The 23,311-nt window shown below is 37.5% G+C and overlaps 1 protein-coding gene across 1 annotated transcript in view; it reads left to right on the forward strand.

Moving 5' to 3' along the window:
• SRPK2 (SRSF protein kinase 2) overlaps positions 1–23,311 on the forward strand; it is a 109,794-nt gene that overhangs the window by 45,806 nt on the left and 40,677 nt on the right. Inside the window, exons 2-5 of the mRNA XM_009328328.1 lie at positions 10,619–10,770; positions 18,459–18,567; positions 19,120–19,207; positions 19,456–19,543. Of these exons, the coding sequence (XP_009326603.1) occupies positions 10,619–10,770; positions 18,459–18,567; positions 19,120–19,207; positions 19,456–19,543 (437 nt within the window). The remainder of the gene's footprint in view (positions 1–10,618; positions 10,771–18,458; positions 18,568–19,119; positions 19,208–19,455; positions 19,544–23,311) is intronic.

Here is a 23,311-nt window from a genome sequence, read left to right on the forward strand (position 1 = left end):
CACCTGTCTAAGCCGTGAGCCGCCAGCTTCTCTAGGAGAATGCTGTGGGAGACGGTGTCAAAGGCCTTACTGCAGTCCACGTAGACCACATCCACAGCCTTTCCCTTGTCCACTAGGCAGGTCACCTGGTCATAGAAGGAGATCAGGTTGGTCAAGCAGGACCTGCCTCTCATGAACCCGTGCTGGCTGGGCCTGATCCCCTGGTTGTCCCGCACATGCCTTGTGAGCGCCCTCAAGATGAACCACTCCATGATCTTCCCCGGCACTGAGGTCAGGCTGACAGGCCTGTAGTTCCCCGGATCCTCCTTCCGGCCCTTCTTGTAGATGGGTGTCACATTGGCCAGCCTCCAGTTGTCCGGGACCTCTCCCGTTAACCAGGACTGCTGATAGATGATGGAGAGCAGCTTGGCTAGCTCCTCCACCAGCTCTCTCAGCACCCTTGGGTGGATCCCATCCGGCCCCATAGACTTGTGAGTAATCCTATGGACTGAAGAATAATGGCCTCTGTACTGAGGGAACATGTGACAGGAGAGGATGCTGAATGCAGCAGCTTTTGGAAACATGTCGTGAAATTTGCATAAAATAAGTAAAAGATGCCATGTTCTATAAGGAGGTTGGGCAAGAGATCAGCTGTAAATTTTGCATTAAAAAATGTGCAAAGTAAAGTGAAAAAAATATTCAGTGATCTAGGCACTTTAAAAAAGATACTTTTTTTTTTCTCAGGAACTTAAGTTACTCTTCTTCTAGATCAATTTATCAAACAATTATTCAAATAAAAAGTGTTCCCATGTGTCTGAACAGTAATAATTGCTACTGCCTCTATGAAGACAAGAAGGCAAAAAGGTCAAGTAAAGGGTCATGAGTTGCACAGTATATTAACCTGAGAAGAAGATGAAGGCAGCCTCACTGAGTAAGTCTTATTATAGTGTGAAAGTCCTCATTTTGGAGATGAAACGCCAGTCTCTTCTGGACTGTAATTCATAGCTAAAGAGTGACCGTGTTCTTGATTCCTTTTCACTTCTGTGAAACTGCTCTAAAAACTGTCTCCCAGATGCAGGAAAGCTCAGCAAAGCCAGCGTGCAGATCGAAGCAGACCAGCAAAAATATGCCATGTTTGTGCTTACTAGCAGCTCATTTCTTGGTCCTGGCCAGTGTCCAGGTTTCAGAATTATCTTCTTGCTTATAATATATACACTATATATAATATAGATATATAATACTAGGTATAAAAGAACGGATGCTAAAATTTTGTTTGCCTCCAGGTATATTTAAGTATTTGAGGCCATGTTTTAAAATACGGCATATTTAAAACCAGCTGCTCGCTATTTATCTGTATTTGGGTGAGAATGAGTTTTCGTGAAAAACACGTGTCTGTAATTTTGCCATTTTCTCGCTTTTGACTGCTGCTGAACTTTGCAATCTCTTTGCTTCTTTTATGTATTTCTGTTATGAAAATGGATGCTTAAATTAACATGAATGAGCAATATATAGAGAGAAACTTAAAGCAGCCATTTCATATATTGTACTTATGGCCACACAATGGAAGAATTTTAGTAACTTTTGAACACTGGCAAAATGTTTTTGAATGATAGGCATATTTGCAACGTACGTCTAATATTTAAGATAAAAAGTTTTAAGTTGCTCTTGTTTAGCTTGTTTTTATTATTTCTGATACTGCAATGCAAGCATAGGTGCTTTCATAAAATGCTGGTAGGAATTGTGAAGAAATTTGTTAAAATTCTTGTGAAGTTACATGGAGGAGATGTTACCAGCATTTGGAAGTTTGGGAGGGGGGGTTGTGTGGTTTTAGAAGGATTGAGATCAATCCTTCATTTTGAAAGAAAGTCTGTTAGTGAAAAGGAGTTAGATTGTTAATGTAAAGAGTTCATGTAAAATGCTCGTTTCAGCTTCTCAAAAGCAAGGTTAAGGAGGTGAAGTTTGGTATCAATAGAGTTCCAACTATGGCATTCAGAATTTATCACTGCAGTGATGCTTTGTATTTGCTGCAGACAGAGAGGTTCCTCTAATTGCTGGCTTAGTCATGCAACCTTGTGCCTTCAGGCTTTTTTTTTTCCGCTGCCAGTTATGTACCTCAGTGTTTGTCCCATCCAAAACGCTTGTCTGCTTACCCTTTTCTCATTGCCTGTAGAATTGAGTTCCCGGATACAATCCAGAGCATGATGCATTTGCAGTAACAGGATGACTGGGTCTTCCAAACATTAACTAAGAATGGAGATGAAAAATGCTTTTTTGCATTGAGATGATCATGTGAAGTCAGGATTACATTTTACCAGGGTGCTTGGGGGGGGGCGAGAGCAAGAGGTACTCTGCTGCTGAGTGTATTTGGTATTAGGTGAAGGGTTACAATTTCACTGTTCCTATGAAATCTTTTCTACTAGGCTGTTAAATAGGTAAAAAAGGGTGTGAAACACTGCATTTGTTGATTTTCTCCTGTTCATTTTGCTTCAGATTATCACATTTGCCTTCATATGGTTTCTAACACATATAAATGGAATATATACTTCCTTGTAGTGTATGTATTTTTTTATTAACTCTAAGGAAGTTGTTGGCTTGTACTGATAAACAAAGACTAAATCCCATGTTTCATAATTTAGTTACGAATTCATATTCGAGTCCATCTTTGACTTCAGAGGGTTGTTGACTTAAGGGGTTTTGATGCCAAATTAAGTTAAATCTACTAACTTTTCCAGGGGCAGATAGGGCTGTTGGAGAGCAGAGGGTACTTCTTCCCCCTCCCCAAATCTGTTGCTAGTGGCCACTGTAAGATACTGAAGCAACAACAACATGTTTTCTGATTATATCTTATTAATAGACTAGAAACACTATAATTTAACATGCCAAAGAGAAAGTCAGAAATTAAATACTGCAACGTAACACGCCAAAAAGAAAGTAAAAAATTAATTTCCATTTCTACACTTGTGAGTCATTCTGTTAAAAGTAATCCATCACACAGCTTAACCATAGTAAGAGGAAAAAGAAGTCAAAGCAAATAGTGGCTGCGTCATTACCGCGTGCCAGTGTTTTCTGTCAGGTGGTCTAATTGGCCAGAAATGGAGGTGCATACTCAGGGAGACTGAGGACGGAGCCAGGCAGTGTGAGAAAGGACTCTTGTTGCAAGAGGATTTGAAGAAGGTGAAGCTTCATATGTGGTTTATGAGACTGGCTTGCTTTTTAACTAGGTTTTTATCATTGCATTGGAGCGATATTCCTTATCTGACTTACTTCAGGTGGAGGTTTCATTTTGGCATGTTAGGATGCATATATAAGAAACTCTGTATTCTCCATTGATCAGTACCTATTCCACAGCGTTATGACAGCTGTGTTTCTCCGCTTTGGCTTTTAGGAATTTGTGTTTTGTTTTGTTTGGTTTTTTTTTTATAACTTTCTCAACCTTTACAACATTTCACTGGTGACTAGAAATACGGGTAAAATGCAAGCTGCTGAGTGTATATCTAGGTATTTTGGTTTTGTGTCACCAGCTGGGTCTGTTTTTTCTTTTTTAACTGTTGACTTTTTTTCCTCTGCAAGTCTGTAATGGATGACTGGTCTGGAAAGTAGAACTCTGCAAGAAAAACAGTATTTGAGGAGGAAAACATAATACCTTGGCAAGTTCAGTTAAGATTGAGGCTTCCTGGATAGATTTGGCTTCTGGTTTGCTGTCTTAAGAACATTTTAACAGAATTGCATGTGTTTGAGAACAAAATTTCATTTGGGACTGACTTTCAGAGCTTGAAACCAGTTACTTCTGGGAACTTGGTGTAACTCTGCATCAGAGAAAGCCCAAAAGAGCTACCTCCTGTAATGTCCACAAACCTGTTACATGTCATTTGGTACAATGGTAGGCTGCTACTGGTTCCCCTCAGCTCTGCCGTTGGCGATGTGCTCCTCCTGCTCGCCTTGCCTCCAATGTGGCTGCAGAGTGAGGGAGCCCGGTTGATGGATTCGTTATCCATCGTGGCTGTGTAATCGCTAGATCCAGCACTGAGGCAAGGGAGAAGCTCTATGGCGAGGAGAAGAAAATGAGAAGGATCTCTCTTCACACCAGTGCTCTGCTGGTGGGTTGGGGTGGTGGCATGATAAGACTGCAGTACTAGCTGCTTGAAATGGTATTTATTTATAGTACCCGTTTTGAACAGAAGAAGGCAGAGTTCCTTGGCATTTTACTTTGACTTTGGGTATACATTGAAGCCCAAGGTTGCCTCCAAAAGGCTAGTAAGCAAGGTGGGAATGAAAAATTCATTCTCTGTCCTGCTGTTTGTTTGAGGTTACAGAAGCTACCGTGTCTTAACCTGCTCCGTTCCAGGAGGGGTTTCCACTGGTGCTTTGACTGATGTTTGACAGTATGATGGTATCTTTCAAAGGAATGTTAACAGTCCCGGGAGGAGTGATAATTTTGTTTGATAATGACCAGATGTAGAAACTGTTTCATGCTTGTGACATGCCAGCAGTCTCTCTTTTTACGCATGGATTTTCTAGAATTGGAAATTGTAGTATAGTTTTACACCAGTATAAGAACACAAATAGCGCTTTTCATGTAAAGCAAAGCTGTCTCTGGAAGTTCACATTAACAATTTCTTGGAGTTAGTTAAAAAAATGTCTCCTTATGCTCTGTTTCCTTCTGGATTTGTAGAGTTTGTTTCTAAAAACAGTAAGATGACCTCTGGCATAATTAAAAATAATTATAATATTACATTACAAAAAATTTATCATAGCTATTAAAATTTAAAATTATTCAGAATTATAACCAATTTAAAATCTTACTTGAAATACACAACATCATTTTGTTCCTTGAGCAAGAACTTTGGGGTTGTTTTGATCTTTCTTGTGTTTTTGTTGCTTGTTGTATGTGGTGGATCTATTTAGAAAGCCTTCATTTAAGACTGCCTTGGGTTCAGAGAACTCGCTGTTACAAGGCACCTGTCTAATTAAGCTAAATTTGCATTTGGGGAAAAGAACAGGCAAAAGTTCAACTAGTAAAGCAGACACCATCTGAACAAATGAGAAAGAGATCCAAATAACTGAGTCCTTAAGCAATTAACAACAGCTGGAAGAAACTTGTGTATAGACATTTCAGACTTTAAGCTCTACAGCACCTGAGAGCCTTGCCCGGGATCATGAAAGATTTTTCCTTCTGGAGCTGGAGGGAAGCATAGCTGGAGCTCCTTCCAGATGGACCCACACCCACTTGTAGATTTCTTAAAGCTCACATCTCGGTGTTAGGAGGTTTATAGCACATTTCTTCTGATGTTTACCCTCCCCCTGCCTCCTTTTTTTTTTTCTCTTCAATCTGAAATTCCCCAGAGAGCCTCTGTGGACATGTCAGGAGGTTCATAACATTGTTAGAATACAGTTTATTCCAAATTTTATTTTATTAAATATATGAAGGAGTTGTTTAACTTCCTTTTAACTGCATTTTCTATTAGCAAAAAATTTCTCTGGATGTGTTAATCTGAAAATCTTAAAGAGAGTTTTGTTTTCCCCTCAGATTGAGGTACTTCTTAGCTTAACCCCACTGATTTCTGCCTCCCTCCCAATTTTTTTTCATTTGACTCAGTCCATTTTCCTTCTGAGGCAATGCTCTCCTAAAGGTAGGAGAATCAGGTGCAGGTTTTAGGTAAAGTTCTGTTTACCTAAAAGTAGTCTTTAAGTTAATAAATTCAGTAGTTCACCATGCCTACAGTACAGTGTTCACAGAGAAGGACTCCTCCTGTTATATGCCTGTTCCCCATGGAGAATAACATGAGGATTTCTTCAAGTAATCTTGTTGCATAGCAATCTTGCCCGCAATGCTTTATTATCCATTACTTGATAATAACAATAAAAACATATTTTTTGTCTATGAGGGTTTTGGATAAAGAGGCCTGAAGTCTGTTTTGGTTTTTAGTAATGGAATTCATTCATTTGTTGAGGAAAAGGAAGGAATGTGTGAAGATGAAGTGACTGCACGAGGTCAGACCCGAGGTGCATGTACATTCCCTCTGGCCAGGAGCAGTTGCCTGGGGAAGAGTGCAGGATTGGGCCTCGATGTGCTGAATACTCTCCCAAATCCAGCAATCTCAGGCTGATGAGCTTCGTGAGTCAAAGGTGGTTTTGTATTAGCTATCAGTCGATTTTTCTTCCATGAGTTTTTCTGAGCCCTATTTGAACGTAGCTAACTTCTCTTATCCATGATATCCGAGGAGGAAAGGTGGTTTTAGTTTTTAACAGCATGTTGCATGAGTAATTTTCTTTTCTTTAGATTTTTTGTCAGCTTGGCTCAATTTGTGTGGGGAGAGGCAGTGAACAGTCATTTCCTATTCGCTTTCTCTGTGCCTCTCAAGATTTTATAGATATCCGCTGTCTGTTTTCCTGGCTGAAGAGTTCTGGTATGTTCAGATGCTTCCCATATGGAAGGCATTTCATGTTTTTAATCACCCTCGCTGCTCTTGTTTTACCTTTTCCAGAACAGAAGAATAGCAAACAACCCTACAACATCAACAACAAAAAACCTAAACAGTTCTTCCTGAATTTCTCATGGTAAAATTTTTCCCAGCATTTTCAGGTTTTAATGTTACGGAGATTGCTTTTACTGTTGGCTGTTGCTCAATTGGAACATGGAGCAACATGTCCATGACAGAGAACAGTAAAATTAAGTTATCAGTAATTTTAAATTTCTTAAAGTGGGCAATTGATTTTCCGTAAGACTCCATGCAGTGTTTTGGCGTATTTTGTTTCAAGTTCACTGTAGAGGAGAAATGCTTCAGCTTTTCTTTTGTCTTTTACTAAGCATTCCCTCTAAGAGCAGGTTAAAAATAGGATTTCATTGTATTTTGATTGGACTCTGCTGTAAATTTATTTTTGTCCATTTAAAAGAGAATAATTAAAAGATAAAACATCCTGGCCAGTGTTTGTTAATTGCTTGTAGTGCTTCTTTCAATACAGTTATAAGGTTTGTCATTGTAGACTGTGGAGATGGTCAGTTCTCTGCATACCTACTGACAGAATACTGTGAGTCTAGAAATGGTGTGTCATCTTCTTTTATTAATTAAGTGTTTATGCTTGGATGGTGATGAATAACCTAGTAGTGGTAGACCACAGACTACCAAATGATTACTTCAGAAAAAAGAAAAACAGATTTAGTATATGCCTCTGCATGAATGTGTTACCTAATGCATATCGTTGCATACAACGTTTTAGGAAATAAGAAAGAGTAATAACTTGAAATAATGCAGCTGTTGAATAGCTTGTTATGTTATGATAGTTTTTGACAGTTATGTTTCTGAAAAGGAAATGGAAGTTAGCATACGTGTTTATTACTCACAGCTTTCTTAATGGCTGGATTTTTAATGCCAAAGATGTTTTAGAGTCCACTTTGAAGAAAAAAAGTAATTCACATTTTAACAAACTCTATACTGGAAAAATGAAATCTAAGCTGAATAGCGTATATATTCATGCCATATATCTCAAAGGATTATATTGTTGAAATATTGATCATATTATATCTTTCCAAGGCAAGAAAAGGGTGACTAAGAAATAGCAAAACTGGAGTTCTCTCATTGACTGATGTCCTTCCTAACACTGTGAAATTGTGTGTTGGCAGAAGAGCAAGCATTGGTGATGCCAGCATGAGTTATTCAACTTGTAGGCAGAATTTAAGCAGCCAAGTCAAGTGTTGAAGACTTGATCTTTACGTATACCCCAGAAATGTAAAAGTGAGCAAAACCAAAGAACAAGGCTAAGAATCCCTTGCTAAGAATTCTAAACTGAAGCAAAAAATGGCAAAATAAGCCAATAATGCAGAACTAGCAGTCAGACTGATGTAACTCAGCAGCATTTCTTTCCTTCACCCTTCTTCATGTGCTAATATTTGATTGCTTCAAAAGGTGTGAGCAAAGCTAAAAGGACAAATCAAAGATCTTCCTCAGTTTAAATCAGTGTTTTGTTATTTGCAGATAAAATCATAAATAACTCCAGAAGGAAGTACAGTAATATCTTTCTTTCCTTCCTGATGTCCACAAAGGACAATAAGAAAACACTCCTGAATACCAAATACAACGAGGACTGGAGACAGGAAAAAAATAACCCTTTTCAAAACAAAATCAAATATAGTAGCTTGAGAAAGACTCAGAAGCAGCTCTATTTTCTTAATCTGTTTCCCTAGGAATAAATTAAAATACTGGCTTTTTTGAAATCTTGGGTTGTACACTTCCTCCCTCTCTTGGAGGGAGATTCTTGGTATTCCTTGATGTTTATTTCAAAATGAGCAACAAAATGTGTGAATCTCAATTCCAGAAATGCTTCTAGTTCTCTTTGAAGTATTATCATGTGATGAAATAGAGCAAGTAGTTATTATCTTAAAAGACAAAATCGGCACAACTTCAATGGATTTTTGAACTTAGGACCCCTGTACCGCATTGCCCTAACCTACCCTACGTTTTTCTATATTTGTACCATCTTATGTGACCAAAATAATAACATGGAAACTTGTGGTCAAAACCGAGTAAAGTGATGGTACCGTCCAAAATAAGGAGTCCAAGCACTGATGGATGTGCTTGTGTTACCTGGCACGCTGCTTTCAGATATATTTACAAAGTGCAGGCTATTTTACTATGCTTTATTTTTCTTGCTTATCATTAGCATTATTAATTTTTCAGTGTTCATAGTTCTTGATCTGTGTATCCAAAATGGCCTTGTGCCCAGCAGATGATGTTTCAAGGTTTGTAATGTAGATCCTTATACTATGATTTGTTTGATTAAAGCTTTCTGCCAACATTAGACTGGACGTGGGGGTGGTCAGCTTGCTGACACGATGAAACCAGGCTATTGGAGGGCCATTAATCTAATGCGTGGTAAGATTAACTGGTCAGAGAATGTGCTGTACCTTCCATTTGCTGTATCGGTTTACTTTCCTTGCAATGTACAATATAGAGGCATCTGCTGGGAACAAAAGAGGAAAGATAAAGGCAAAAAACCCCCATAATTTACCTAAGTAGGAGCATGTGCAAACATGTTTATTGTTTATCCTACAAATGGATCCCTTCTCTCTCTTCTATTCTGTCCTAAGCTTTATGTGGTTAAAAATTACATAAATTTATTTATTTGGGTAGATTTCTCATCATAACTTAAGCCATTAATAAATTAGTTCCAAATATTCCTTTTTAAACCTGACCATTTACTGAACGAATAGAAGAACGTTATTATCTGAAAGGGGTAGCAGGCAGATAAATTTGGTATGCGTGCAACTTCCAGTGATGTCCTTTAAAGCAAAGGCATAATAGCAGCTGCTGTGCAGGCGGTGCATGTCGCCAGTGGAATTTATTTTTGACCAACTGTGTACTCTTCGACTCCAAATGCTCTGTCTGTCTTGAACAATTGCAGTGTGTAAAAAGGAAAAGTGGTGGTGGGAATTACAAGGAGGAGGACTATAGGAGTGGGATAGACATAAATACAGTTTTTACTCATGATCAAGGAAGTATTTGAATCTAAATTTTAGGAGCTGAAAAATTAGCAAATTCCAGATTTCTATTTTTTTATTGTATGAATGACAAAGTACTGTTAATATGGTGTTTTTCAGATGGCTTAGATTTGAAATAGATATAAATGCAAATTATAGCAGCTTTTGATGGCACAAATGCTTCAAGTTACTTTGCAAATGTATTTTGCAAGTATATTATTTGGCAAGTAAGTATTTTTTATTTTTATGACGTATGAATACAAAAAATAACAGCGTCAACCTGTTTGGAGAAGGCTTTCTTAATTATTTGACAAACAGGTATGCTTCAACCATGGATTTCATTTTTTATGTTTATTGAAAATACCCAGAATTTCAAAATGTGAGTAATTTGTAGGTGTTTAGAAACACCAAGTACAGCCTTTCTCAGAATAGGATATAAAACATATTTCATTTTTTTTGTTTTTTGTAAACTGGCGATGTAAGACAGTCAGAAAAACACCTCTTGGCGGTGTTGGGTTTTGGTGTTTTTTTCTTTTTTTTTTTTCAGTTAGTGCATATTAAAGCATGCTGTATGTGTTCTGGGCATGCATCATGGGCTACCTAGGAAGATTAATTTTTCTTTCTTACTTCCTAATAGTTGTTTTCAGTATTTTGTAGACTGATACAGCTTTCCATAGTCTTGGCAGCAGCTACAGATGAGCAGAAGTGCATTAAGTCATCTGGTTTGGGTCAGTGTCACTAGAAGATTGTTCCTTGCTCTGTATTAATGAGATCTTTCTTCCGTCAGCTAGCAGGCAGGAGCTTTTGAATAACTTGATATTCTCTGAAAAATATTTCTTCTCAATCATGCTTGAGAAGATAGATCTAACATCTCATTTGCTCATCGGGAATTCTAAAAGCTTGTCTGTATCTGATTATATATCTTTTATAAGCTGTTCCAGTGAGTAAGTCCAAACTCACTTGAGACCTGCTTTTGGTCTGGTCAGGTGCATCTCTGTCCATGCCTCCCTAGGGTCCCACAGGTGATACAAAAGATGACAGTGAGAACATAAGTGAGATGCGCTTCACTGGTATTTCCCAAGGCATTCTTTCCTCCCCTCTGAAGGGTTGGTTTACCCCTGTGAGGAAGCTCTTTACTAAGTGTGCTCTCTCTTTCATTTTCAGGCCAGAGCCTCAACAGAAAGCTCCCTCTGCACCTCCACCTCCACCCCCACCCCCACCTCCGCCCCTGCCGGAGCCCACCCCACCAGAGCCAGAGGAGGAGATTTTAGGGTCCGACGATGAGGAGCAAGAGGATCCCGCGGATTACTGTAAAGGTGTGTGCAATTCAGCACTTGGGTGAACATTGTCATGCAAGTCTTAACTCTGGTTCTTGAGAGGTTTTTAAAGACCTGACCTTTAATTACAGAATTTATTTATACAAGAATTATGAAAAACTGCTCATTTCAGGTCCAGATGCACAACCGTCTTCAGCTTTACTTTTTCACGTAGCCATAGCTTATTTATACATTTTGCAATAAATACACAAATACTGCATCCCTGTTTTCTTCCTGATGTCCTGGTTATAAGAATAGAGAAGAAACTTTTCTTGATTGATGTTAGTTGTAAGAGAAACTAAAACAGCCAAACCAAAACAAACAACCCCTTCTTCAGTCCGAAAAGTTCTAAAATGCCTTGATGCCTTTAACAATGTCAACATTTATTTTTTAATCTCTTTTTTCCCCCTTCTTCTCTCACCTGCACCAGCCTGAGATGTTATATGCTGCTTTTTCACATGTTGTCTTTCACAGCCCTCAGCATTGTCTGAGGCTCTCTATATCATCGTTTTAGCTCTTGATTTCCTTAATTTTTGTAGTTGCTTATATTCATTTTTTAAATATAGTTAAATGCATAAAAACATGTGACTGCAGTACAACAGTGTCAATACTGAAGTTTGTTTTAATGTCACTGCTAAAGTTGCAAGTCTGTTCCCATTAGGGTAAAATGTATACTGTACTTACATGAAAAATCATAAAGTAACAGGTCTATCAACTTTGGGTTATCTGTCGTAGTAGATTTCAAGGATATGAATTTACTTTAGGAAACATCAAAGTTCTATCACTTCAGATTAATGTTTTTGAACAGCCAAAAAGCACTGTATGCACATTGACTATATCTGGTATTCTATATTCCTCATATCAAGAAACACTTTCTGTGTCAAATGTGATGATGTCTTCTTAATCAGAAGTTTCTACGTAAGCCTGGAGATGTGCTATTTTAAGAATCCCCTCTCCCAGCCTGGAACAAGTTGTTTTCTATTTTCAGATTTAACAATTGAAAGTGACTATTTCATTTTGGTGTAAGAATTTTTATTAATATGTGATATTTCAAATGTTTAAGTGGCTTACAGATACCAATAGTGAAAACCAGACAGTAAACTCAAACTAAATGTTGAAGTCTGCAGCCGGGAAAAGAAAAACATGTCACTAAAGCATGTTTGTATTTTTTTTTTAATTATTTCTGTTACAACACATTTGTTCCTGAAGATAACTCTTTTGGTATCTGTAACATCTTCCATCAGTGAGTAAGGATTTGTTGTTTAAACATCTGTTTACTTGTAAACATTTGTATTTCCTTGAGATTAAGCATTTCAAGACCCCCACTTAATTCTTCCCTGAAGTATGGGCTGCATTTAATTTCAAACAATCCATTGTTGTCTGTGTTCCTGTATCTCTTGCAAAATGTCACCATCTGGAGAAGTTAGATCACAAAACAAACAAAAAAATGGTCTAAGTTTACAGCCTGCTTATAAACTAGAGTCTCTGGGACTACAGCGGGTCAGTAGTGATATCTGTATACTTCTAAAATGAACTACATGTTATGCTAAGAATACTGGCGAGTTTCCTGAAAAAGTAATGGAAACTTCTGTACGCTTAAAGGTTCTTCTGAATCCTTCTGGTCTTGAAGCTCTGAATTGATGGAAGTATTTTGAAGATGGTTCAAGCTTTGGTTCATTTGGATGTCATAATCATTATTTGTTTCTGCGAGAACAGTGCTTTTGTTGCTCCAGTAGATGATTTACCTATTTTCTGACCATAATTTCCTGTAAGACTGATCAGTACATTTCCTTCTTTTAGTCTATGGGGGTTGAACTAAAGGAGGGGTCACCATGTTGTATAAGAATCTGAATCAAATGGCCAGACTGGGATGGTCTGGGGCCATACAGACTTCCTGTTTGTTTATTTTATAGTCAATAAGGGGAACGAATAAGTTACTAGGTAAAGAATTCCAGGGGTGGCTTTTCGATACATTATTTCCATTTTTTTGAGAGGTATTTTATTAGTTTGAATATTAGTTTTCTGTTTTGGGTAACCTTACTGTTGTTTACAGAGTGGAAGATAAATATTTGGAAATTATAATTTATTACTGGAGTGTCTCTTTTCTTCCTAATTTTATCTCCAAAATGTCAGTCTCCCAGGATTTTTGAGTGAGGCACAGAGCATACTTCATCTGTTCTCAACCCCAGTCTGAAATCTCATAGGAGGGCGATTTTGGTGAGGGAGTGTATAAGTAATTTTTTTCATGAATTCAACATTTTACCTGTTAACTCTGCTTCCCATTGCCAAGGTATTTTTGTTACTAATTTTATTTTTCTTTACTATTTTTAAGGATATGTTACTATGTGCTGGGCTCACATCTTCACCACATTACATGGTGGTTAGTAAATAGTCATAATAGTATTTTTAATCAGGAAATTGGATTAGTTTGAATTAGCACCTGACATGAAAGAGACAACTAACAGCCATCGGTGTAAAGCAGACTAACCTCTGTTCCCCAGAGGATTCCTCCAGGGCCTGTTTAAATCTGTGAAATGACTTCTGTTGGTGTCGCTGAATTTACATTAAATGCTTTTCCAATCTTTATTTGTTTAAGGAATGGAAATACCAAAAGTCCAACTACGTGATTTTTCAAGGGGTACTTAGACAATGAAGCTATTTTTTTCTTCTTTTCTGAAAAGCCTTGAAACACTTGGAGACTTCTTTCAAGAGCCTGTCGTGTCATGGATGTAATTGGAATTCTTTGCTTCTCTGATCATCTTCTTTGCCCCCTGGAGATGTCTCCCATTCATCCAGTTCACAAAGGGAATAATTCCCTATACAAGCATAGAACTGGCCAGCTACAATTACCAATACATTCAGGAGACATTTAGGAAGAATGATCTCATTTTTCTGACCCTCTTTCTTGAGTGCATGTAGCTAGCTAGCTAGCTGTGAGAGAGACGTTTTTTCTGTGTGTGCTGCAGTAAATAGCACAACAGGGTTTTTTTGTTACAGTATCAGCAGTGCAACTTACACATTGTATATTTTCAGATACTAATATTGTTTTTGCAAAAGTACATAATTTTTCTTGAACTGCTAATTTTGCATAGATGCTTTCTTGTTACTACTATTTAGAAATACTGTATCATGAAGAACTTAACATTCATCATAGGATGACACCAGTTTTTAAAATGCATTTAACTAAGCACGTTGTTACCTGGTTGTCCACAACCTGTAAATGAATATGTTGCTGACATGAATCAGGGAGTAACGTGTACAGGAACGGTAATCGATTATTTCCAAAACTGCTCCTGTTGTGGCTTAGGACAGTAGAAAGTATCTTGTGAAGTATACATACTCAGAGAATATGCTACCGCTGTTGGTATCTGTAACATATGCTGGTATATTGCTATAATTAGTTATGACAGTGCTGTAGTGACCAAAATAACATGGCTTTTACATATATAGTATTGTTATTCTTGCAACACACAGATTTTACTAAAATAACTTATCAAACCCCCAGTTTATTAACTTGACTTTGGTGTCTTTGACTGATTGCCTCTGTAGGGTGTTCTCTCTCCTGGCTATGATGGGAAGAAACTGTCCCAAGTTTCTAATTATTTTTGACCCGTTGAAGCACAAGTATACCAAAAGCTATCTGCAGCGAGGCAGACTTATAAGGCACTTGTTTACCTAAACTATTCTTAGAAACATATGCTTACCTGTATTTAAATTCTTCATCATTGAGTGTTATGTTGTTAACATGTCAAAAAAGCAAATATTTTGTTTAGTGCAAAAAACTTAACTTCTGGACATTGTTTTATATACTTGAAGGCCCACATACACCCTTCTGGCAGTGCAAAAGGCTGCATGAATTGTGGGTGTTTTCGTATACATCTGAAGCCATGTAAGTATTAAGGAATCATTTAATAGGACTAGATATTTAGGAAAATTGTAAAATGTTCCAGAAATTTTTGTATTATTGAATTTTAAAATTTGTTTTGCAAACCACAGAGAGGTGTTAAAACTAGGTGTTAAATATTTTTCCGTTTTTATAATTACATCTGTTTGCAAAAGGAATAATGATTACACAGAGAATAACATTTCATACTTCTCACTGTTTTCATGCAATGATACATGCAGGACAAAACTCAGAAGAAGTGATACTGTGATAGTGAATTATGTAGCAGTGTTTTACATAATTCTTGCTGTCAGGTCAGAAGACCTGATTTGTTTCACAATTGCGAACTTCTAATGGAAAGGTAGAATTGCTGTATGTTCTCTCAGCCTTCCAATCACATCTATCACTTCATCATCCTAGATAGAGTTTTATGGAAAGACTTTACCAGAGTAGTAATTTTTTTTTTTGTCTTAAACCAGTCAATAGCTGTCTTAAAATGTGATTATATTTATTCAGATTTTAAAATATTTTCATCAGCTGTTACTGCAAGAATGGCTAAATAGACAAATTAAAATTTAGTTTTGTTTTTAATGTTTCTATCAGTATGGATTTGTATACGTGAGTTTATTCAGCAAAATTTCTACAATAATGAAGCTGCAATAGTCTTGGGCTTCATATGTGGCTGATACTGTTTCTTTTTGCAAATGAAGTGGACAGCATAATAGTCAACACTTACTCTCAGTAGGTCCATGCCCACCCCCCCTTTCCTGGAGTGTAAATCTGGTTGGGTGTTCCAAAAGTGATCTGTTTTTTCTTTGAAGAGTAAGGAGTTCCCACTTGGCAGTGTTGCTCATTCTTCCTGAGGTTACACAATTCAGCAGTGGAAATGAAGCTATCTTTTTAGGTTGCTAAGTGAGTTGTCCTGGCAGCTTTTCATGAACAGTTCCTTCCCAGTCATGGAGGGGAGGGTAGGTCTTCCCCCAAGGGGGAGTCCTGGGACTCAGTCCTAGCCTGGGTCTGTATGTCTCAGTCCTCATGTAATGCCCTGTACTGCTCCTGAATCAGGGCTTTCTTTTTCCTTTGCTGTTTTTTAACTGAAAATGTTGGTGTCTGTATACATAATGGTTTGTGAAATGAAATATTGTGTGTGGTAGTAAGTATACAGTTCTCACAGGTTAAAAATTTAAAGATTGTTCTCATATCTGGGTCTTCATAGATTTGCGCAAAATTTTCATGGAAAAGATGAAACTTCACACCTTACTGCTAGGCTGGGGGAGCTGAGACTGCGCTCTGTGTGTCTGTCCATGCTACCTATGCACATCAGACTCACTTCTGTGCCCGGTGAACGTGCTCTGCGGTGGTATAAACTGGGAGGCATGTGGGCAGGGAGGTGCGTGAAGTTAGTGCTGTATAGCTGAGACTTGTGCTGCCCATCTGAAATTGTTTGTTGCTGTCACTTGGTTCAGACCGGCCCCTGCCGAGACGAATACTTGGGAGTGCTGCTTCCCTGGTGCTCTGGCCTGAGCTGTTTGAGCCTCTGCCAGCGGTATTACGTGCGGGAGCCTGGCAGCTGCAGCCATGTCAGATGGGTCAGCTTTTAGTTGAGGCTGTGAGCAAACCAGTGGGTGTCTGCTATCTGCTAAGCTTAAAGTTACACCTGAACATACAAATATCAAAGCTGTGTGTGTTTTAGAGTTTCAGTTTAGACATACGAACATCCAAAGCAATACCTTATTTAAGCTTTATCATTCTGTTGAATATGTAATCTTTATAGTTCTATTGTACAACTGTGTTAAATTTATTAATCTGCTCTGGAAGCATTTGAGGAAAGTTCACATGAACTTCTGTTAAGGCAAAAGATGTTATTAGCAAGGAAAGGATGTAAATATATCCAGATTTGATGTCGCTGTCTCACAGATAAAAAGGAGATAAGAGAGAAGCCTGTTTTAAATCCAAGGAAGTGATAAGTTCATGTTGTTGTCTTAACTGGGCACCAGTTCTAACCAGATTTTCAGGGCATTTCAAAACAAATATAGCAACTTAGAGAAAGTAGTCTGAAGTTTTCCTAATTTTAAATGAAATAGTCAATAACTGAGGATCCTGCCAAAGGACAGTTGGGCGTGACATTGTGAAGGACTGGAAAGAGCCAAGGAGGTGATTCCTTGACAGCTGCCCCGAGTCTGCTACTGGTGATGTCCTGGAGGGTTGCATGGTGCAGCTTTATTATTTGTTTGCAATTTAGGCAAAATTGTGGATATTATTATTAGTCTGTTAAGGTCTGAATAATAATAATCTTGTGTAATCACTGTCTTCCCTGGTTTGACTGGGAGGAAGAATGCCTCTTAAAATATGAAGGAAATAAAAAGCTTAATTATACCTCCTCACACTGCCTAGAAACCTGAGCTCCAGCCTGCTCTGTCCTGTTGGCCTTTCTGCCTAATGGGGCTTTTGAGGACCTGTGTAGCGGTGTAAGTTAGGACTGCAGACTTCAGTAAAAAGCAGTTCAGACAAAGCCCGTAGCTGCCTGCTCTCTCTTCTTCCTCACTGTAAAAACCTCAGATGTGAGAAAAATGCATTGCTGCTATGGGTCAGGAGCCAAGCAAAGAGCATCAATAAAGTCTGCATTGTTGTTAACATTTTCTCAGGAAGTATTCTATTGCTGCCTTTATTAGTAGAAAGCAAATGGGAATTAAAACAATCTCTGTTGAGATTCTGCAATCATCCAAAATATGTTGACTGGAGAAGCTTCAAAAATTATAAAGAAATAATGCAGATCTTTCCTGTACTCTCTGTGAAGTGGAAGATAAGCCTGGGGAAATAAAGAACAGATGGTAATGTTACCACAAATAAAAGCCATAAGACAGAAGGGTGAATAAACTGTACAGGATTCCTTGACAGCTGCCCCGAGTCTGCTACTGGTGATGTCCTGGAGGGTTGCATGGTGCAGCTTTATTATTTGTTTGCAATTTAGGCAAAATTGTGGATATTATTATTAGTCTGTTAAGGTCTGAATAATAATAATCTTGTGTAATCACTGTCTTCCCTGGTTTGACTGGGAGGAAGAATGCCTCTTAAAATATGAAGGAAATAAAAAGCTTAATTATACCTCCTCACACTGCCTAGAAACCTGAGCTCCAGCCTGCTCTGTCCTGTTGGCCTTTCTGCCTAATGGGGCTTTTGAGGACCTGTGTAGCGGTGTAAGTTAGGACTGCAGACTTCAGTAAAAAGCAAAGCCCGTAGCTGCCTGCTCTCTCTTCTTCCTCACTGTAAAAACCTCAGATGTGAGAAAAATGCATTGCTGCTATGGGTCAGGAGCCAAGCAAAGAGCATCAATAAAGTCTGCATTGTTGTTAACATTTTCTCAGGAAGTATTCTATTGCTGCCTTTATTAGTAGAAAGCAAATGGGAATTAAAACAATCTCTGTTGAGATTCTGCAATCATCCAAAATATGTTGACTGGAGAAGCTTCAAAAATTATAAAGAAATAATGCAGATCTTTCCTGTACTCTCTGTGAAGTGGAAGATAAGCCTGGGGAAATAAAGAACAGATGGTAATGTTACCACAAATAAAAGCCATAAGACAGAAGGGTGAATAAACTGTACAGTAGTTACAGGACATGAGTTTTTTCCCTCCAGGCCAAGTAAGGCAGAATTTTTAACATTAGAGTAAAATTTTCTTTAGATTTCCTATTTATAGTAAAGGATAATTTGAAGAGGAAAATTTATACTATAAGAATTACTTGAAAACCTGGGAATTATTGTTTGTTTTCTGAATATTCTTTTTCTACTTGTTTTTTCATGAAAGGAGGCTACCATCCAGTGAAAATTGGTGATCTTTTCAATGGCCGGTATCATGTTATTAGAAAATTAGGATGGGGACACTTCTCTACAGTCTGGCTATGCTGGGATATGCAGTAAGAAAACTATTTATTTCCGTTCACTTTTTTCTTAACATGTTACTATATTTTGTTTGCAATAACTTTTGTTTTACATGCATGATAAAGTTATGTAAATGTTTGCTATCTTTTTATGCAGAAAGATGTATGCAGTCTTATTTTGCTCTTGGTTAAGAGTGTAGTTTATAAAAGCTCTCAGAAATGAGTAATTATTTTCTTTGATAAATTAGCTTTGCTCGTTGAATTTGCATGTTGTCTTGAACATGCGAGAGTAAGCTAATGTTTTTATTTCTGTTGTATCTTTAACAAAAAAATACGATTATACCTTGATTGAATGATAAAATGTGTAACCGAATACCTCTTTTAAAGACATGAGCATCAAGGAGACAAAATATTCAATAAATCAGACTGTTAACAGAGTACTATTAAAAGTTGTTTTTTAGTGTAATTTCAGTGTTTTCTTTCAGAATACATTAGGTTGTGAAATATTCTATTTAAAGTTTCCCAACCTTCAAAGTATCTCTATTTTAGCTCAGAGCATGTGTTGAAAATGTGTTTGTTCTTTTCAAGGGGGAAAAGGTTTGTTGCAATGAAAGTTGTAAAAAGTGCCCAGCATTATACAGAGACAGCCTTGGATGAAATAAAGTTGCTCAAATGTGTAAGTATCACTCATGCAATACAGTGCTCAATACCAATAATAATAGTAATAATGAATTAAGAAAATGTAGTGGAATATTGTTTTTAAACTTTTTTATGTACTTTTTTTTTCTAAATAGCTGGCTTATTATGTGTTACCATGATTTATAAAGCTCCAAAATACTGTTTAACTTCATGTGGAAAGCTAACTAATTAGTATTTTAAAGTGATTTTTTTCCTAAAATGTCAGTGTTTACATTCTTGGTTTAGGTTCGTGAAAGTGACCCTAATGATCCCAACAAGGATATGGTTGTACAGCTGATTGATGACTTCAAAATTTCTGGAATGAATGGAATTCGTATCCTTTTGAAAACGTGGCATCTTCATTAAAAATGATGTACTGAGATAAGGAAGCATTTAGTTCTGGCTTTTTTCTAGTTAGTTGTACTTTAATTTGTAATGTAGAAACACCAAAATAGATGTAGATGCAAAGAGTAGTCCAGTGTGTAATGCACTCACCTGAGTGAAAGTAGCTTAGCTTTTCTAAACACAATGCAAAATAAAAAAAATTCCCATGAATCCTGTCATGGTCTGCTAGAACTAGAGATAGTTAGTTTACTTAAAAACTGGAATTTTACTGAAAAGATTTATAATAACTGAGGCTTACAGGAAATATGTTTTGCTGTGGACTAGTAAAGAGAAAGGAAGTGTCAGTGTCATGAAGAAGCTGGTTTCTGTTTTCTTGTGGGAAGTGTGAGGGCATGGAGATTCTTCTCTTGTTTATGCGATGCTCTTTTGGCCAGGTGTTAACCTCTTTTTTGGGAAAGATTTTAAAACTTTACCTTTGAATGCTTCCTTTAAAAAAAATAAAAAAAAGGGGGAGGGGAAAAAAAAAGTAAAAGGAGGGAGACAAAGTAAAATATGACTGAATATTGTTCTCAGGGAAAATTGTGGGTCTATGAATATATTTGATTTTGGAGTTGAGCTAAAGTGAGTTATCCTTGCTAATTATATTAGATATTTTAGCAGCTTATTATATTACTGTGCTTTCATTTACTGTTACAGCTGGTGTTTATGTGCTTGTTGTGTCTTGGAGCCCTAATAACAGACCTCATTGTTCATGGTGTCGTACTATCAGATGAAGAGACAGTTGCTGCTCTAGAGAGCTTAGCGCTAAGTTGATTTTGGTGATGGGCCTTCAATCTTCAGCAGATCAGGTTAAGATGCTCTTCACCAGCTCTCGTCCTCTAGGAGAGGAATCTAGGAGGTGACTGTCAGTAAATCTAAATGCCCGCTAGAAAGCATCCTTTCAGGGAGAAGTGTGCAAGCAGTTTTCATCCCATCCATCTGTCTCTTGACATTAGTTATGAAGCCTTTGGGTTTGTGATAAGTGAGAATGAGAGTGTGGGGACAAGTATTCTCAGTTACAGAATGGGGTCTTGTCTGCTCTCCCTTTGTCCCATTTTGGTTTGTTTCCTACTTGCTTCAGTGGTCAGCTAGCATGGTAGAAAGCTGCTTAAATGTAAGTGAAGTTAATATAGTCTGCTTTTTTCCTAGGTTTTATCATCAAATTAAAATGAATTAAAATAAACCATACAGTTGCCAGTAGTCATTTCAGCCTGAATATAAATGGTTTGTGATCAAGGAAGTTGCTTAACACAGTGAGGCAAAGAACCCTGGTTAGAGTTTCTTGGTGCTGCTGTTGTGTTACAAAAAATAGGGTTTAATTTATGAGCTGAGATGCTTATTAAGAAGTATTTAATAAATATCTCTATTTTCTAACTATGTTCACAAAAAATAATGCGACCAAAGCACTTCAGGTCTTCAGCTGACAGCTGTACAATTGAAGAATAAAGTTATTTTTAGAAATCAGAAATTTTGACTTCCTGTTTTCATTGTAAAACACTAATATGAGATAGGGAATAAGAAAATGTATTCCTAACTATACATAGAAATAATGGTTAGCTGCTTAACAGAGCAGTTTCCCAATCATATTCTTAAATTATTGCTAAGATTCACATGTATCTATACATCTGTATTAAAGGTGAGACCCATTTCTAAGTGTGAAGAGTAAATTGTTAGTGATAATATTTTGAAAGCATATCCAAACTTCTGTCTTTTTGAAATATAGCACTTAAGTTGACAAAGCCAAAAGAGACCATGCACTAGTGAAAAATAAGTGTTCAGATAGCTTTGTGTTAGCAGATTAAAACTGGACAGCTGATACCGATTTATTCTATTTCAGTTTTACCTTCATGTTGAAAACTCTGGCAGTACAAAAGTTGTTTTATGTGGCGTGCAAATGTTCCTGCCTTACTGAGAAGTACATTTTTCAGAAAGGTACAGTAGACAGGATGGGCTGATACTGGACTCAAATTTAAATTACAGCTGCAATTCTGTCAAAGTCCTAGCCACCAGTGAAAATATGATATAAAGTATCTTATGCTTTGAGTTTTCTTGTGAACAGTTTGTGCATCCTGGGTTGCATTGCTTATTTGAGCAGTGGTTGGTTGCATTGATTATTTGATCAACTCCTTTTTATCTTCTAGGGAAAAAAATCTTTGGTGCAGGTTCTTTTGGGAGGGAGCAGGTAACTGATTTTAACGTTTTGCTGCTATGTGTTCCCGTTTTAAAAATGCCATATTAGTGCTACGTTAGTGTTAATTGAGTTGAACAGGCTGAGAGAGATACAGTAATTTGAGAGTTTTTCCGTGCTCTGCTGTTTCCAGCTTCCTTTGGGCAAGTCACTAAATATCTGTTCCTTGACTGTAAATTAAAACAACATATGCTTCATAGAGGCTTGATTATTGGTTATGGAATACATTTAAAAGTTAAAGCAAGACAGAAGAGAGGTGGGTGAATCCTTTGGCTGGCTAATACCACAAAATGTCATGGAGCTTCCAAACAGGGAAACTTGTCAAGAACTGTGTAGCACAGAGCTGGGAATGTGGAGAGCCTTTGGCCTGCACTGTGTGTCTGAAAACAGTCATCTTTCTCCTAGGAGCTGTAATAAGTGTTTATATACAGAGGGATTTTAACAATGTGTGTTATGCTCCACTAGACTGATAATTTTTTAACTACATTTTAAAAACATTGCCATTATGATTTTTTCAGGAAATAACAGAATTCCCAAACTTGGGCACTTTGGTGTTTTCAGTAAGTATAGATGATTATGTTTGTTTGCATTGGATATTTATTAGAGCCTTAATAAATGTTTATTTGAGTGTAGCATTTTTTAATAAAAGATTCAGATAATCACATAATGAAACGTTTGGAGAGACAAATGAAAAAATAAAGAAGGAAACATTCCCAACACGATCAGACATTATAATAATTCTAAACATTTATCTCCAAAGAATATACAGCATTAATTAAATGCCATAGAACCTAAATGCTGCTAATCTATAAGCAACTGAGATACATCCAGAAGTGTTCTGTGTTGGTACCAGAGCCTTATTTCATTTGGCTTAACTAGTCTTTAACCCTCATCAGATTTCTAAATGCTCCTGTAATGTGTGTTTGTAGATAGATAGTTACAGGTAGGATTTTAGTCAAGAAAGAACAGTTTTAAGTACTTAAGCCTGTCAGCTGATTAATGTTATATTTGCTCTCACTTTTGCTGCTCTGCTCAATTTCCCCCTTTCAGACATTCCCCAAACTGCTTCGAAGAGCGTTTCATAAGAGGCATGTCTGCTGGGTGGGCTTCAGGTTTATTTTTGCTGGAGGACTTTTTGGACATACACATCTGTCAGGATGTTGGTGCTGTAGGAAGATCCTGGGGCTTGCAAAGCTGGTTTCCTAATAGTTAATGCACAGCTTTTCCCAAACTCTTTGTTGTGGGCAGTCTGGCTTACAGTTAATGTTTTTCAGGTCGGGATAGTAAATTAGGCAACAGTCACATTTCTGCATACCTACTCCAAACACTGAGCCTCCTGTATGTCTTCTCCCATGCCAGTTGCCTCCCCAGTACTGAGCATGCCTTGAGTTTGTCCGAGTCATCTCAGCAAAACGTTGCAATCTTTTTTTCAGGTTGGACATAATTTCTCTTTCTTGTGGCCTTCCCTCTCTTTGTCTGCCTCTGCCATTCCTCCTTGTATCTTCCTTCTCGGTGCCCTCCCCTTGCCTC

The sequence above is a fragment of the Pygoscelis adeliae genome, unplaced genomic scaffold (genome assembly GCF_000699105.1).
Source record: "Pygoscelis adeliae isolate BGI_AS28 unplaced genomic scaffold, ASM69910v1 Scaffold267, whole genome shotgun sequence".
NCBI lineage: Eukaryota > Metazoa > Chordata > Aves > Sphenisciformes > Spheniscidae > Pygoscelis > Pygoscelis adeliae.